This window comes from Telopea speciosissima, chromosome 8 (genome assembly GCF_018873765.1).
Source record: "Telopea speciosissima isolate NSW1024214 ecotype Mountain lineage chromosome 8, Tspe_v1, whole genome shotgun sequence".
Lineage (NCBI taxonomy): Eukaryota > Viridiplantae > Streptophyta > Magnoliopsida > Proteales > Proteaceae > Telopea > Telopea speciosissima.
The window spans coordinates 2611040-2626604 of NC_057923.1; the positions used below are offsets into that span (position 1 = coordinate 2611040).

The 15565-nt window shown below is 37.3% G+C and overlaps 1 protein-coding gene across 1 annotated transcript; it reads right to left on the minus strand.

The window, feature by feature from the left end:
* Positions 1-402: 402 nt before the first annotated feature.
* LOC122671607 (protein LAX PANICLE 2-like) lies at positions 403-7838 on the minus strand. Its single transcript, XM_043868930.1, has 4 exons — positions 7039-7838; positions 6873-6923; positions 6651-6723; positions 403-591 (listed from the first exon to the last, which is right to left on the minus strand). The coding sequence occupies exons 1-4, from the start codon at positions 7719-7721 to the stop codon at positions 403-405; spliced, it is 996 nt and encodes a 331-aa protein (XP_043724865.1). The 5' UTR covers positions 7722-7838.
* Positions 7839-15565: the final 7727 nt, after the last annotated feature.

Genomic DNA, 15565 nt, shown 5'->3' on the forward strand with positions numbered 1-15565 from the left:
ATTAGTCTCCAATGAGAGAAGCAGCTAAAATTTGAATTACTAAATTATAAAGAAATAAACAGAATAATATCAAGTAATACATTTGAAGCATATGTTATTATTAACCCTAGGAACAGTTAATTTTGCTGTATTCCGAAGTAAAATTTTCACCAATTTTTGAGGAGGGAATTTCAAACAAAAAAAATTGACGGGGAAAAAATAAGATTGAAACCCCAACTCAAAAAAAAAAAAAAAATTAGAAAAGAACAGAAAAAGGGAAAAGGAGTCGGGGGGAAGGAGGCACTAGGGAGGATTACAAATAAATAAAATTATACAGCATTGTGGGGAGGGAGTTTGGAAAATAAAAATAAAAATAAATTGATGGGGGTAGGGATTTGATTGTCACCATACTTTTAAAAAAAGTTAAGCGGTCCTACCGTAGTGCAGAATCATTACAAAGTGATCTGTGGTAGAGGAGGAGGAAGAGGAGTCCGGAAGCAAAGTCATGGCATCCCTTCTTGAAGAAGAAGAAGAAGTACTCCATATGTTATCCCTCACGTGTTGTAACGTCAACAATGGTGGCAGCTGTTGCCCTCTACATCTTATTTCTACCTGCTATCCATCTCCCACACGTGTCAATCACATAGTAAAACGACACTTTAAATCATCTTCTTCAAATCAAACAATGAAACAATCAAGAACAATGAGATTGATTTGATGTGTTCATATTGTAATCAGAGCAAAGATAACTAATATTAAAATTAATGGATAAATAGAATTTGTAGAAATCAAATCATTGTAACAGGAAGACAACTAAAATTAAAATAAATTGATAACTAATCAATAAAAAGATAACTTACATTGAAATCACAAAATGAATATTACTATCAAATTATTCATTTAATTGTTGAACTAATTTTATATAATGAACAAGGAGATCAATAGAAGCATTGTTAGAAATCGATTTCCCTATTCATAACCTTATACTCATTGATAACAATCCTCCTTAAAATTAGAAATCTTCTCACTAATATTGAAATCAATGAATAATTAATTCATCTATTCATTACCTCATACTCAAAAAAAAATTTAGTTTCAATCTGTTTGCTTTTCAGTCTAGATATCAGTTGGGTTGGTGCGGTTCGATTGTTAGTCAATCCCATCATACCTAGTCCAATAAGGGTTGGTTCAATTTGGTTTGGGTTTTTCTGTTGGTTTTGATTGTTTTTATCAGTTTGGGCTAAGTTTTGACACCCCTAGCCATACACCAATCATAGGATTAGACATAGGAGGGCAAAGGAGTCTTTTCCAAAGAGGGCTGAGAGAGAATGACACATGTTGGACACTCTAGTAGTTTGTCAAACTTTTTCCTTTAGGATTTTCTTATTTGACACCCTCAAGGTGTTAAATAATGTATCTATAATTTTAATTTTTTTTTCCCCATTTGATATAGCACAATTTTTTCCATTGAGGATAATAATGTCATTTCATACGTGTATTAGAAAAATATGCATAACAATGTACTTCATAATACTCATCTTAAAAACATATTGAGAATAAGACAAAAAGCAATTAAATCAACGTTTCAGTTTTAAATTCATCATTTATTAAAAAAAATAAAAAAATTCCAAATACATCTATTAAGGTGTCATTCATACAGTTTCAATAAAAAAATAAAAAAATTTAAATGTATCACGGTCGATGATCATATCGATCACGGATCTTTATCACCTCCAGTTTGCTGACCGGCCCAGTTCCCCAGTTCCTCTAACAAAGGAGGGCTGAAATGACCTCTCTACCCATGCCCAAACACCCTGCCCGGGTGGGGTCCACCATCCCCCTATTAGAGGAACTGGGGAACTGGACCGGTCAGCAAACTGGAGGTGATAATTTTCCTATCGATCACACCATCAGATTGGTAACTGGATCGGCCGTTCCAACTTAATACACATCGGCCAATATGCTTTATATGTTTTGGTCAATTTTTTATTATTTTCCAATCAATACAGTTGTCGTTTCCCTTGACATAATTGAAGTCAGAACAACGAGATCACATAATACATGACATGACATGACATGACATGATATGACATGACATGCAATAATGATGAGTGGAGTGCTACTTGCTAAGTTGCTGGAGTCTGGTATTCACCGTCTGATTATTCATCACCAAATCGACGGACCTTGTTTTTCTCAATTATTTTGATATGATTTTTTTTATTGTTGGTTTATTATGTCATGCTTTGTCACAGTCCTACGTCTTCCATGCGCATTTGTTTATCTATTTATATTGTAAGGACTCCTACTACTTCTACTTTACCCATAAAATAGAAATAGAAATAGAAATAGAAATAGGTCATTTATTACTCCAAAAGATTCCTCTAAGACGTAACCCTTCGGTCAGCGGTCAAAAACAAAATTCAAACGTTCAATGCTGCCCGCCCACCCTCCCTGGGTCCCTCCCTCAAGCTGCCCTAGTATTATGATTATGGGACCCACCTAGACTTCCATCCTAAGCGAAAATCATGACACCATAGAAACTGCAGGATTAAAAATATTTAATAACAAAATAATAAATTTCTTTAGAAATAAAAAAGAAGAAGAAGAAGAAATAATTAAAGAATATAAAGCAACGGAAAAGAAGAGTAAAAAGGAACGAAGGAATAAGTGGAATAGACTTTACCCCCCAAAACAAAAGAGAGTAAAAAAAGTGGATTGGATCCTAAAAGCACGGCGAGGAATCGGTAGTACCAATCTCCCAACTCTTTTTCTTATCGTTTTTTTCAACCCTTTTTGCGTTTCTCATAATCTCCATGCACGTCTCAGTCACGTTCCTCTCTCTCTTTCTCTCAAGACAAATAAAACTTGTTTTGGTTATTATTATTATTATTATTTTGTTTGATTAATTGAAGATATATTAATAAGCAGGTCAACCTTACTCCTCCCCCCCCCCTCCTCCCTCCATGAACTACAACCCATTTCTTTTTAGCATATTTTATCAGATTCATTTCTAGATTATTTATATTAATTATTAAGTCCTTAAACCCTAGATAAGCTATATAGGCCTCGAAGACCTCATTTCTTAATGGATTGTGTTGTTCACATAAACAAAAAGGATTATGGGTTTATAGGTCAATATTGTTGTATATATGGTTTCTCCTCCTCCTCCTCCTCCTCCTCCTCACTAGCATGCATGATTCTTGGTTTCCTTTTGTATATATATTCTCTCATGCACTACTTGAGGGTTTTTGATGTGCCATTTTCGGCACAATCTTTTTTGGAGAGAGAGAGAGAGAGCATGCAGATGGAAGATGGGGCCTCTGGAATGGAGTTGAGGATTGTGTGAGTCTCATCATTCCTTGTTTCTTTATATGTTAATGAGTATCCGTTAACTGGGCCTATATAATCAAAGTGGGAGATGTTCTAGAGATCAAAGTCAATAGATGATTCATGTGTAAACAAAAGAACCACAACTTTGTTGATGTGGGGTTAATCAATCACCTTTATGATTTTCATTTCAAACAGAGAAGAGAAGAGAAGACAAAAGAGAGAGAGAGAGAGAGAGAGAGAGTTAACCGGAAATTAAGGAGGATCTAAGATTCATTTATGGATGTGAGATGGATTTCATGTTTGACATCGATCACCCACTTATATATATATGTATATATTATGTAAATAAAACTAATAAATGATTGGGCACACTTAGTCGAAGGTCATGTATGAAAGGTGATGATGAGGTTGATCAACACCAGCTGGCCGGGATCCACATGGAAACACTTTTAAGGTAATTAAACATCATCTTATTTCATGTCTCCATCTCATATTCCCATCCCCCATCCCTTCCCTTCCTTGCAATTCTTATATATATATATATATATATCTAGGCGGTGGATCCCACGAGGAAATCTTCAAACTACTACTATATATGCTTTTTTTATGGGTTTGACCTAATAAATTAACTACTAAAAAAAATCTATCTATATAGCACTTGATGATGCTATTAATTAATCATCAAATTAATTAGTTATACAAATTTATACGAAAACCCAAAAGGAATGTTTAGTTAGTTGTACACTATTAATTAATTATCTACACCCTAAGGCCTAAACAACAAGGTAATTATAATAAAAGCTTAATTTGGATGTTTTGATGAGGGAGGGAGAATCCTATTCTTCTACATCCATAATTTTTTGCTTTAAAAAATCCAATTAAGAAACAGATGAATCCTAAAAACAATCTCGTAGAACATGGGACAATATCCTCCTGCATTAGCTTACAGACAGAGAGAGAGAGAGAGACAGAAATCCATGCTTGGTTTATGTTTACGTGACATATATAGAATGCACATAAATTTTGCTTAACAAATAAGATTGTAGCAAAGTTTAATAATTTATCAGGATCCCATTCTATCTACATTTTTTTTTTCTTTTTTTTTTTGTAAATTAATCCTGTTTTTATCCAATCTAACATCAACCGGGTCATTATGCCCGTACCAATACTTGATATTTGGTTGTTTAAAAAGAAGAGAAAATTGATTTTTACCATTTAAGCAACCAATTAAGATAGTGGTAATGGACATCACAACCCACTACATCAAAATTCATAACAAATATGAGAGTTTTTTATTCAATAATATTTCAAGCAAATAGGTAGAACTGACTACTTCAATCACTAAACATTTCTCATAGCTTCTAAATTATATATGCACTCTACGATATACTCTAATATAAAGCATTACAACAATATTTACTCTCGCCAAAAAGAACCCATAAGTGTTAAATATGGTGGGATATCCCACAAAATAACATTTGGGGGTCCAACCCAAAAGCTTAAGCCATTAGGTGGAGCTAAAGATAGCACAATGATACTTAAAGACACATCAAAGGTTCTAGAAGATAGCGGATGTAGGGCTATATCTCTACAACTCCCAACATTTCAACACTCCCCCCTATACTTGGCAGTACAGTACGTTGGATAGACACCATAGGGAGGACACAGCTATAACTCCCAACATCTCAAAACACTAGCGTATAGCCTAATAATATATGAAGACACATCCAAGGTTCCAGATAACTGACGTGGAACTCTACCTCTAAAACTCCCAACATCTCACAGAGTCACAAGTTCCTTTTTGGGAGTTATAGAGGTATAACCCCACGTCTCAACAATTTACAGTCTTGATAAAGTAGAACAATTGGTGTGTTGTAAATTCTGTACTCTTTTTAGTTTAGATCCTAATCCCTTTGCATGCTCTTCTTCATTTTTTTTGGTAGGGGTAAGCTGGTTTATGAATACATGCTTACAATTTCCCCCATTTTTGTGTGTGTGTGTGTGCTACGAAGCTCTTGCACAGTGTTTTTAGTTTTTTAGTTTTTTTGTCTATCGTATCTAATTTCCCAAAGGACTTTAACTACAACTACAAGAGAGGTGGGAGAGAGGGGGGGGGGGGGAGGGGAAGTGGGAAGGGATGCCTTATAGCACAAGGATAAGACGAGAGATCGAGTCAAACCCGTCACCTCCTAGAAGCCTACACTCTAGCAACAAGACACCAATCAACTGAGCAAGCAGTTGTCTTCCAGTGTTTTTAGCTAGGGTTGGTCTCCATGTTGTCTCAAAATGTTTTATTTTTCTATATGTTTTTTATTTAGGCTTTTTTGTGGGGATGGGAAGATTGGGAAGCAAGGTTAGTTTTAAATCCTATTGTATGACATCTAAGCTTTGTTGGGGAAAAGGCTTGACACAGCAAATCCATCAGGAGATCAGGTGCCTGCCTATTTCATCTCTCTCTCTCTCTCAGTGTTGGGGGGGGAGTAGGGTAAGCAGGCTATTTTGTGTCTCTTGTTGGGTGGTTCGAATTCTCTCTATATGGAGGAGGTGGTGAGCAGGCTATTTCTCTCTTGTTGGACGGTTCTTTCAATATGGGTCTTAACTTTTTGCAGTAAAGTAAAGAGTGAGGTCATTAAATCACTAAAACCTCACTATCTCCTCCTAAACTACATTACTAGATCATTAATGGTAACTAAATAACTAGATCAACCATAGGTTAACGACAGAATTATAATAAACCCCAATTCGGTAATTAGACAAACACACTTGCTTCCTATGTTTTTTTGCCCCTAAAAGAGTTTGTAATCTGACAGGGAAATGATCCCATATAATAAAAAGGTAACCTAGACAGACACTTGCCACCTAAAAAACCATATATATATATATATATATATATATATATCAGAACTTAGAAGAAACAAACCCCGGCCCCTATTAGTTTCGCAGTTTCTTTCTTTCGTGTTTCTATCGCACCGACCATGCAAAAGGAGTATTATTCTTCCCTGTCAATGAACCAACAGACAATATAATGTTTTGAAGGGAAGATTAAAGAGTTCCTTTTTGGGCTTCTCTGGCCTATGAAACAATGAATGAATGTTAAGTTGTGCTAATTAATTTCAAATTATTAGCTAGTAGTGAGATACTACTCCAATCTTAATTGTCATATATACTTAAAAGAATAAGATGCAGCACGCACTACATGCATGATAGTGTGGTAATTAATTACAACCAACTTAATTACTTGAATGGCCGGGCATTCTATATTTAATTAAACTCTTAATTAATTAAAAGGGTTAATTAAGAAAATGCACTTTAATTTAGTGATGGGTTTTTAATTTAATTACCTCTGATTCGCTATCCAATCTCAGCTTGTTAACCAGATATTTCATCAACAAAAGAACTGTCATTCTTCCATCCCTGTACAATTTATTAATTAGAAGATTAAATTAAGTTAAATCATGATTATAATCAACGTAATTCATATAGACAGGAAAAAGTGAATAAGAAGAAGAAGAAGAATATGAATGAGGATGAAGAAAGAGAATGTACGTAATACTCCTACTTACTTGATTCTGAGGAAGCTCTTGGGTATCTGAGGCAAAAAGGGTTCTTTTGCTCTGCATTAATTATAATAATAAAAAGGAATTAATTAGAAGCTAAATATTATGTCTTTTCTTTGAAATTTCTTTACTACATATATAATACATAACCAATTCAAATAATAATACTTACTGAGTTGGAGATGCTTCAAGTACAAACCAAACACCGGAATGTGGCCTAGGAGGAGCATCTATGACTCGGACGACGACGTCGGAGGAGAAGCTCGAGCTGGGACCGGCCACATCTACGCCGCCGCTGCTGCTGCTGCCGGGGTGTTGAAAGAGTCGTGCATAATAAGGCCCAGGAAGCATTGAAGAAGAAGAAGAAGAAGGAGAAGGAGGTGATTGAATCCATGGAAAGTTAGGGTTAGGCCTATTATATCCCCAAGCGAACTCTCGCTGATCATGAGGAAAGATTAATCTAGTTAAGCTAGTTGTAGCCCTTGGGTGGTGTTGCTGTTGGAAGAAAAATGGAGGTTGAAGTGGTGGTGTTCTTTCTGTGGTAGGAGGAGAAAGGGGAGCTCGGAATTCGGTCAGACTCGTAAAGCCACCACCACCAGCAGTAGCGCCACCTCCCGGGGGTTTTAGATCAAGGTCGAACAATCCGGGTCGTCTAGTTCTGGTGTGTTCGAGAGGATCCTGTAGCGTATTACGGTGGTCCGTTCGACCGCCGCCACCGCCAATACCCAATTGAAGCCAGCTGCCTTCATGCTCTTCCTGCTCTTCTTGATGAACAGCATCATCAGCACCACCACAACCCTTGGAGGTTGAACCGGCTTCGTTAAGGCTACTGGTTCTGGAGTCGTCTTGGGCCATGTGATTGTGAGCAATCCCAATCTCAACCCCAGCAACCAGATCGGATCCTATGCAGTACGCCTGGTTACAAGGGTCATGATATTCATCATACTCCGCCGCCTCTGCTATTCGAGTGATGATAAGACGACCATAAGCGCCACCGTCATCATCCGTAGTATCGGTTGCACAAGATTCAGCATAAGCGCCACCACCACCACCACCACCATCATCATCATCATCATCATCATCGTGTTTAAAGAGGGATGGGACAGGAACCATGGTTTTATATCGTAAACCCTCCGAGGAGATGAAACTGAAATCGCCAGCGACTTCGTTTCTTTTCTTCTCTGTCTTTCCCTTTGGTAGCCATTCGATGGAGCAGTAGTACTATTCGATCTGGTATTCAGAATTAAGATATATAAATAGGCCTAGGGTTCTGATTGATGATGCTGTTTATCGTGATCGATCACAGCTTTTCTATCTCTGCGGCTGCTGGGGCTGCTGGCGGGAGATGGAAGAGCTACGTACTCCTCCTCATCAAACGAGAGGTAGCTAGCTAGCTACCTACCTAGATAAGGTCGTGGATCAATCGATATATGATTCTCTGTTTCTTCTCTAAAACGTTGTTTCCTTAACATAAAAACAACGAGAAGCTAACAGTTAGGAAGAGATCGAACCTTGTAAATTTCCCTTTCCATTAATTCTCTTCGTTTGGAAGCTTGTGGGCCAACACACACAAACACAGAGAGCGAGAGAGAGCGAGAGAGAATATGAACGGTAAGCAGCAGATGATGGTGGTGAGTCAGTTTTATGCAAATTTTAATACGAAAGGGAGAGAGGGAGGAAGAGACGAATGGGTATCTGATACTCATAATAATATTAATAATAATACATATATATATATATATATTATTTACTTGAGAAATGTATATGTGTAGTACTAATACATGAGTAGAATAATTAATATTTTTGACTTTAGGAAAACGAAAAAACTATATTATATATATATGTTCCATCCATCTGTTATGATTAATTTTGAGGACACAGATTATAATTTAGGCTAAGCCATGGTCATAATGCACGGTATCGGTACGGGTATCGGTCAATTCAGAAATCGATACAGTATCAGATCAGTATCGATAAGGATCAACCGTATTTGTATTGGATAAATTTTTCACTAATCCTTCTTTAAAAATAGGTTTATTAACCATTTTACCTCTTGATCGTACCGTGTCACTGGCCCGATATCAGAACCGCAAGGTGCAAAACCAGTACTTAGAACCATGAGCTAAGCAGCAAAGGTAAGCCACACCGTCAGATATGAATATATATATATATCAAAAGTAGTGAAGCTGAGGGATGTGATTCAGTTCAAATCACCAAATTACCGTACATTTTCCCACTTTTAAACATATCAACAAAAGGACCTTTTTGGACAAGTAAGGAATCTGGATCAGCTCCTGAGGTCCCCATACGTGGAGAGCACGGATCAAGGAATCAGTATCGGATCATTGGAATCGTGTGATCCGATCGGTATCAATGGTCAATGATACTGATTTTTGGGGGATCCCATATCAGTATTGATCGGCATGCGCCAAGAGTGAAAAAAATATTTTTATTGAAAACCAAGGGCAAACTTGTATGATATAGGCCAAACCAGATGAGATCTATATCCAATATTGATTCCTAAAACCATGGTGGATATATAATAATTGACTCTTCATTTATGAACTCCCGCAATGATATGTATCCTTTTTTCTCTATAATTTTTCTAAACACTCTTAATGGCAACATGGAAGAACATTTATATATATATATATCACAAAATTATACATGAAACCTTCACATACATATAGGTGCGCAAGGGGATTTTTCGATTTTTTTTTCATTCCTCCTAACTAAGTTAACATCTTGAAACAGTGATACAATAATCTAGATTTTTTTTTTATTTTTTATTTTTTATTTTTTATTTTTTATTTTTTATTATTTTTTTTTTTATGGTTGGGGCTGTTAGGACTTGGCCGCCTAATCACAACTATTAACTAGGGAAATTTTTTTCTGAAAATTGGGTAGCAAGAATTTTCGTAGAAATTTCCTGAAATAAAATAATCATCTTCTTCAATGTGTTTGTAAATAGCTTTAGGTTTTAATATTTTTCAAAATATTCTTTTTAATCGGAGCATGATTCCATTTTGACACCTACGATTACGAACACCACGAAAATTTCTACTACCCAATTTGCAAGCAATTTTATCCATTAACTAATCTTGGAATAATCTCTCAACCCCCTAAAACCCTAAATAGATAAGGGGGGGGGGGGGGGGAATCTGATGTTGGGGTCATTTTCAAGCTATATAAGTTATTGCTTTTGTTCACTCTCTTAAATCCTTTTTTTTTTTTTTGGGAGGGGGGGTGGTAAATAAAATCATTTGGAGTATATAAAAACAGATTAGATTACTAGTAAAATGCTAGTTAGTCTATGTCTCTCTATGATTACGGGGCGGTGGCCCAATTAATCAAGTATATGTAGCATGTCAATTTGTTGTTGTTTCTATAAATATATGGATTTATGGGGTTGTATGAGTAATAGATGCATGTGTACCTATATATAGATATGATCAATGTTACCACTACTTCTTACACCTAGCTAGCTGTACCTATATATGGGTATGATCAATGTTACTCTCGGCTCATTGTTTTGAGGACCATGCATGACTTTGTACTTGGTTACGTAGGTGTATTCTTTTGGTAATTATAAAAACGTATTTTAAGATTGTAGTAACTGAGAATGATCATGTTGATCAAGAGAGAGAGAGAGATTTTAGATGTGTTTTCATATAGTATTGGATTATCATCACCTAATAGCATAAGTTAGCTCTTAGAGATCGATTAGAACCCCAAATGTTATTAATTGGTGCAGCCCTAGAAGGGGGGTATGTCACAACAAGGGTGAATGTTATAGAATTATAGTCCAATGGTTTGTTAAGATCCTCGGTACTTGAGAAGTTCTGTCCACCTAATGCCTTGACGGTCTTTTGTTATCTCCACTAAATTGTCTGTCAAGTATATCAAAACTACACGTAAGTGAAGATATTGAGATACTACATTGGTTTATTAAGAGCTAAATACCCTTATAGCTCATATGCTAAAAAACTTTATTATGGTTTTGAATTGGATTTTCCAACAAATTTTACTTACACTTGCACTTCTGTTTTTTGGTAAAAATTACATTTGCACTTCAATATTCTAATTTGGGAAGTTAAATATCCTAATTAAAGAATCAAAATTAAACAAGAGGACAACGTACTTGGCTTAGGATTTTTATCGTCTCCATTTATCTACCCCTCCATTCCTCTATTTCATCTCATAGGGGGCAAAAATGATCACCCTACCCCCTGCCCGGACACATTGTCAGGGGGATTCAAATCCTCTACTGTCGAGTTGCCCAACAGGACCGTGCTGCCCAAACATGGTGAGACGTGCAATGACCGCCTTACCCCGACTCGGGCAAGGCATTTGGGCAGGGGTAAGGTGGTCATTGCACGCCTCACCGTGTCTAGGCAGCACGGTCTGGGGATCTTTATCGCCCCCAGTATTGGGGGCACTGCTCTGCTGCACCGCATGATGCGCACAGCAGTGCCCCCAGTACTGGGGGCAATAATTTTCCACGGTCCAGGCAGCTCGGCAATAGAGGATCCAAATTGCTGTCTGGGTAGGGTCCACTCTCCCCTATGAATTACACTTGCACTTCTCAGTTTGTTAAAAATGTCGGCGATGCATGTGCCCCCCACCCTCCCTCCCTCCCTCCCTCCCTTCCTTCCTTGGAGCTATACGTCTACCTCTACCTTTACCTCTACTATAGAATTATGGATCCTGAACCCTCTCCACACGCACGCGCACAGACACACATACAGGGAGAACGAGAGAGAACACAGAACACAGTTGTGGGAGAACTTTTGGCTTAAAATAATTAGGTAGGGGATGAATTACTTGAGAAAACAATGGGTGGTAGTTACTAAGCGTGAGAATTTTAATTTTAGTTTTGGGAAGTGGGGGCTGCTCTATATGTTTCGCTGCCTCCCTCCTGAAAAAGCTGAATCTGTCTCTTTCCAACCCATAAATTATCAAAACCATCTCTCTCTATCGCTCTGAGAATTTCGAACGCGATTAAACCCAAAAAGGGAAGGCAGGGGGAGGGGGGGGGGTGGCCTTTTTTAATTCTTTGTAAGGGGGTCTGTCTCCACTCTGCACACTGAAACATGTCTTTGACAAGAGACTTTGCTGTGAGCAAGATGATAATCTTCTTTCTTCGATCTGTAGCTTTTTATATAGACTCTCCATCTTTGTTTCTTATAGTTGCGGAGAAAATTGTTTATAAAATTCTCACTTCTCGTCTCGGAATTAAGAAGATAATTAAGAATAACTACAAGAAGTTAAAACCTAATTAATTAGTAAAAGGGACATTCAGAGGAAGTGGTAATAGACTAGTAGTAGTAGTACTCCTCGGGTGATGAACCCTTGGCGTCACGCGGGGTTTGGGGTGTCCTTGTCTTTCACTAGTTTCAGTACTTGTTTTAGGCTTTTAAAATGAATTTTTCCCGGTGAGCGATGTGCATGGAAAGGAATCAGAGTGAACTTACTTAAGCTTGAAATCGAAGCATTATAGAAAGCTAAGCAAAGCAAAGTAGAACTTTTTTCCACTAAAAGTATTTACTAACCTTTTTAAGGAGAGGGTGCTTATATAAGTCTTTATAAATTTCCCACCAACCCGTGATAGGATCTAGATCTTCTATGGCGCGGGTTGCCCATCCTGCCGTGCTGCACAGACATAAGGCGACGTGCATTGATCACCTTACCCCTTCCCGAGTGCCTTGTCCCAACGGGGATAAGGCGGTCATTGCACACGACCCTGTATCTGCACAGCATAAACAGGATAAGGTAGCGCACCGGACGTAGAAGTTCTGTGTTGCCCGTGATAGTATGATATCTTTTTTGAAAGATTTTTACCATCTTTAGAAGTCTCGACTTTGACACCACCTTTTTGGATTAAGATAAAATTCATCTTTAAAAACTAGCCTTTAAGAAAAAGGTGCTTATACGACTTTATATCTAAGGCACTAGGGTTCAACGTATTACCCAAAAATAACTATCCCTTTAAATTGGAACTTTTTAAATTTCTTAATTTTCATTTTCATTCTTATCCCTTGACTTCAACCATTGAGTTAGCCCTAGTTAGACCCTTACATTGATCTGGTACTTTTTTTGTTTTTTGTTTTAATAAGAATCTGTTAACTTCATCGATTAATTATATAAATATAGAGAAAAAGAATTTTGTCTGGGAGTGTAGCTTACACCAATACTCCCATGAGTCTATCCCTCTCCTCCACCATATCAAAGGATGCATATATCCCCTTGTTTGGACAAGAAGAAGGATAGACACAAAAAAACATTGGTGTAGGCCACGTTTTTGTACAGAAAACTAATTCCCATAAATATATGATGGGAGAATCAGCTAATTCTCTCATGTGAATCTACTGGCGCAGTCCAATAAAATTGATCATCACCTGCATGCGTTACCATGCATATATGCCTTCTCCCTACGTGGCAATGTTTCTGCCATTCCAAGCTTCAAACTCCCAAAATAGTTTTAAAAGGAAAAAAAAATGTTTTTTTTTTCCTACAAAGAGAATAATGTATGTGTCAGCGTTTATACGTAATGCGTGGGATGCCATGAACAAGGAGAGAGAGAGAGAGGTTTGGATTTATTGGAAGCATTGTATTATATTAGAGTGGACGCAACATATAATAAGCACCGTAGTACCGCTCGAAGTGTAAAAAAGACACTAAAACATGGATGATGATCACATTAGAGAACGTGAAAGTGATTTCTACTTCTTCTCCAACTTAAAAAAAAAGTTGTCAATGAGAATATCATTTTTCTATATAAAGAAAGAGAACATTACTTGGGCCCGTGCACTACATTGTCTCTACTTCCAGACACAAGGGGCAGGTGAAATGACCGCTGCACGGATTAAGTCCTCTACAATTCCTTTATCTTGTGGTGTCTTGTAGTTTGGGTTGAAGAGCTCGACATGTGGAAGATACTTCATTCAACGGTGCGAGCTCGACTGACCCTTTTATTTTCTTTCTTCTCAAGTATGACACCGTTGGATGTCACATTTTCCATGTGTCAAGCTCTCAAGCCCAAACTACAAACTCCTGCAGAGAAATTTTTTTCCACCACCACATCCCAAGAAATTCTGCTTTTCTATAAAGGTACGATAGTCATTTCGCACACCCCTGTACACATAGGGTTAGCATAATACACATGCTCATGCTCACGCTCACGATGAATTCATTTTCCCATATATGAGGTTGGGGTAAGCTAGCGAACGGCAGACATGGGAGGGGTTTATATATGAGATTTGGTTTGATTTGGCTTAATAATTGGTTAATTAATGTTGAGGCCAGCACAAATAAATACAATTTGTCCACCCTCGTCAGTGAGTCGTCACTCTACCATCGTCAAATGCTCATCATCCTCGGGCGGCCCCGGATGATGGGGTCCAAATTAAAAGAATAAGAAAAAAATAGTTGTAAGCACAAGACAGCCCAATCATTTCTTTTTTCCTTTTCATTTCCTATATATTTTCCATCCATGATCGATCGATGGAGTTGTAATAGTAATAATGTCAGTGCATCAGACTAAAAGAGAGAGACAGAGAGAGAGAGAGAGAGAGGAATAAATATTGATAAAAGTAAATAAAGAGGGAGTGTAGTTTGGAAAAATTAATAGGATTGCATGCATGGATATGTGCATGTGGGAGTAATGAGTGGGAATGTGTCAATGAATGCATGTGATTTGTGAAATGTGAATGTTGAGAATAATATGGGAAAGAGAGAATGTTGGGAATAATATGGTAAAGTAATAGTAGTACTACTGATCAAATATGAAGAAGTAAGTAGTAGTGGAGATGTGTGGTGGTAGTTCTTTTATATATAGATGTGATGATGAGTTTCAAGTTTTTATTATAGAGGGACTCTCACTACTACTTTTATTCACTGTGCCTCTGTCGTACTTGAAAATTTGCATGGTTTGACGAATTGAGAGATGCGAGCTATGTGCGTGCGTGCGTGCGTGCAAAACAAAGTGCATGCGGGGTCTTTTCTGTGCGCACGCACCTCGCTCGATCCTCTCTCTCAATTCTTCTGTCTAGCTACCCATTCTCAACAACCCCTCCTCGCCCCTACTCTTTCTCTAAAATGAAAGGGGAAAAAAAACCAAAGAAAAGAAAGATAAGCTTATTACAATATGACTTAGTACACTTTTGCTTATGGGGATGGTTTTTCGAGTACAGATTAGGTTCTCGTATAAAAATCATTCTTGTACATCTTTAGGCGCACGTACAGATGGAATCTACGAAATTGGATTTCACCTCTTCACCTAAGGATGTAGAAGAATGCATGGTTCTCGTACCAGAACCTAAACCAGCCTCTTGTTTTACTTTGCTTAAGGGTGTTAAAATTCATAATAAAAATCGACAAGAAATCAATTTGAGATTCAAAAACTTTCTTAATAGATTAGTTTTGGATTCACCCAATAACAAATCAAAATCGACTCAACTTGGTGAAGATCGAATCAGACCAAATCAGACCAGCATAATCAATCCAATGGTTGATAGATGGTGGCCTGATTGACATCTTTTTAATTTTTAGCGACAATTTTAAATTTTGAATTTTCATAATCTACCAACCATTGGATCGATATTAATTCTACGTATCAACCTGTGTAAGTTGAGCGCAACATGATGGCCACTCAACTCCAGGTAAAAAATTATCTTATTGATACCCATTATAATGTCAAA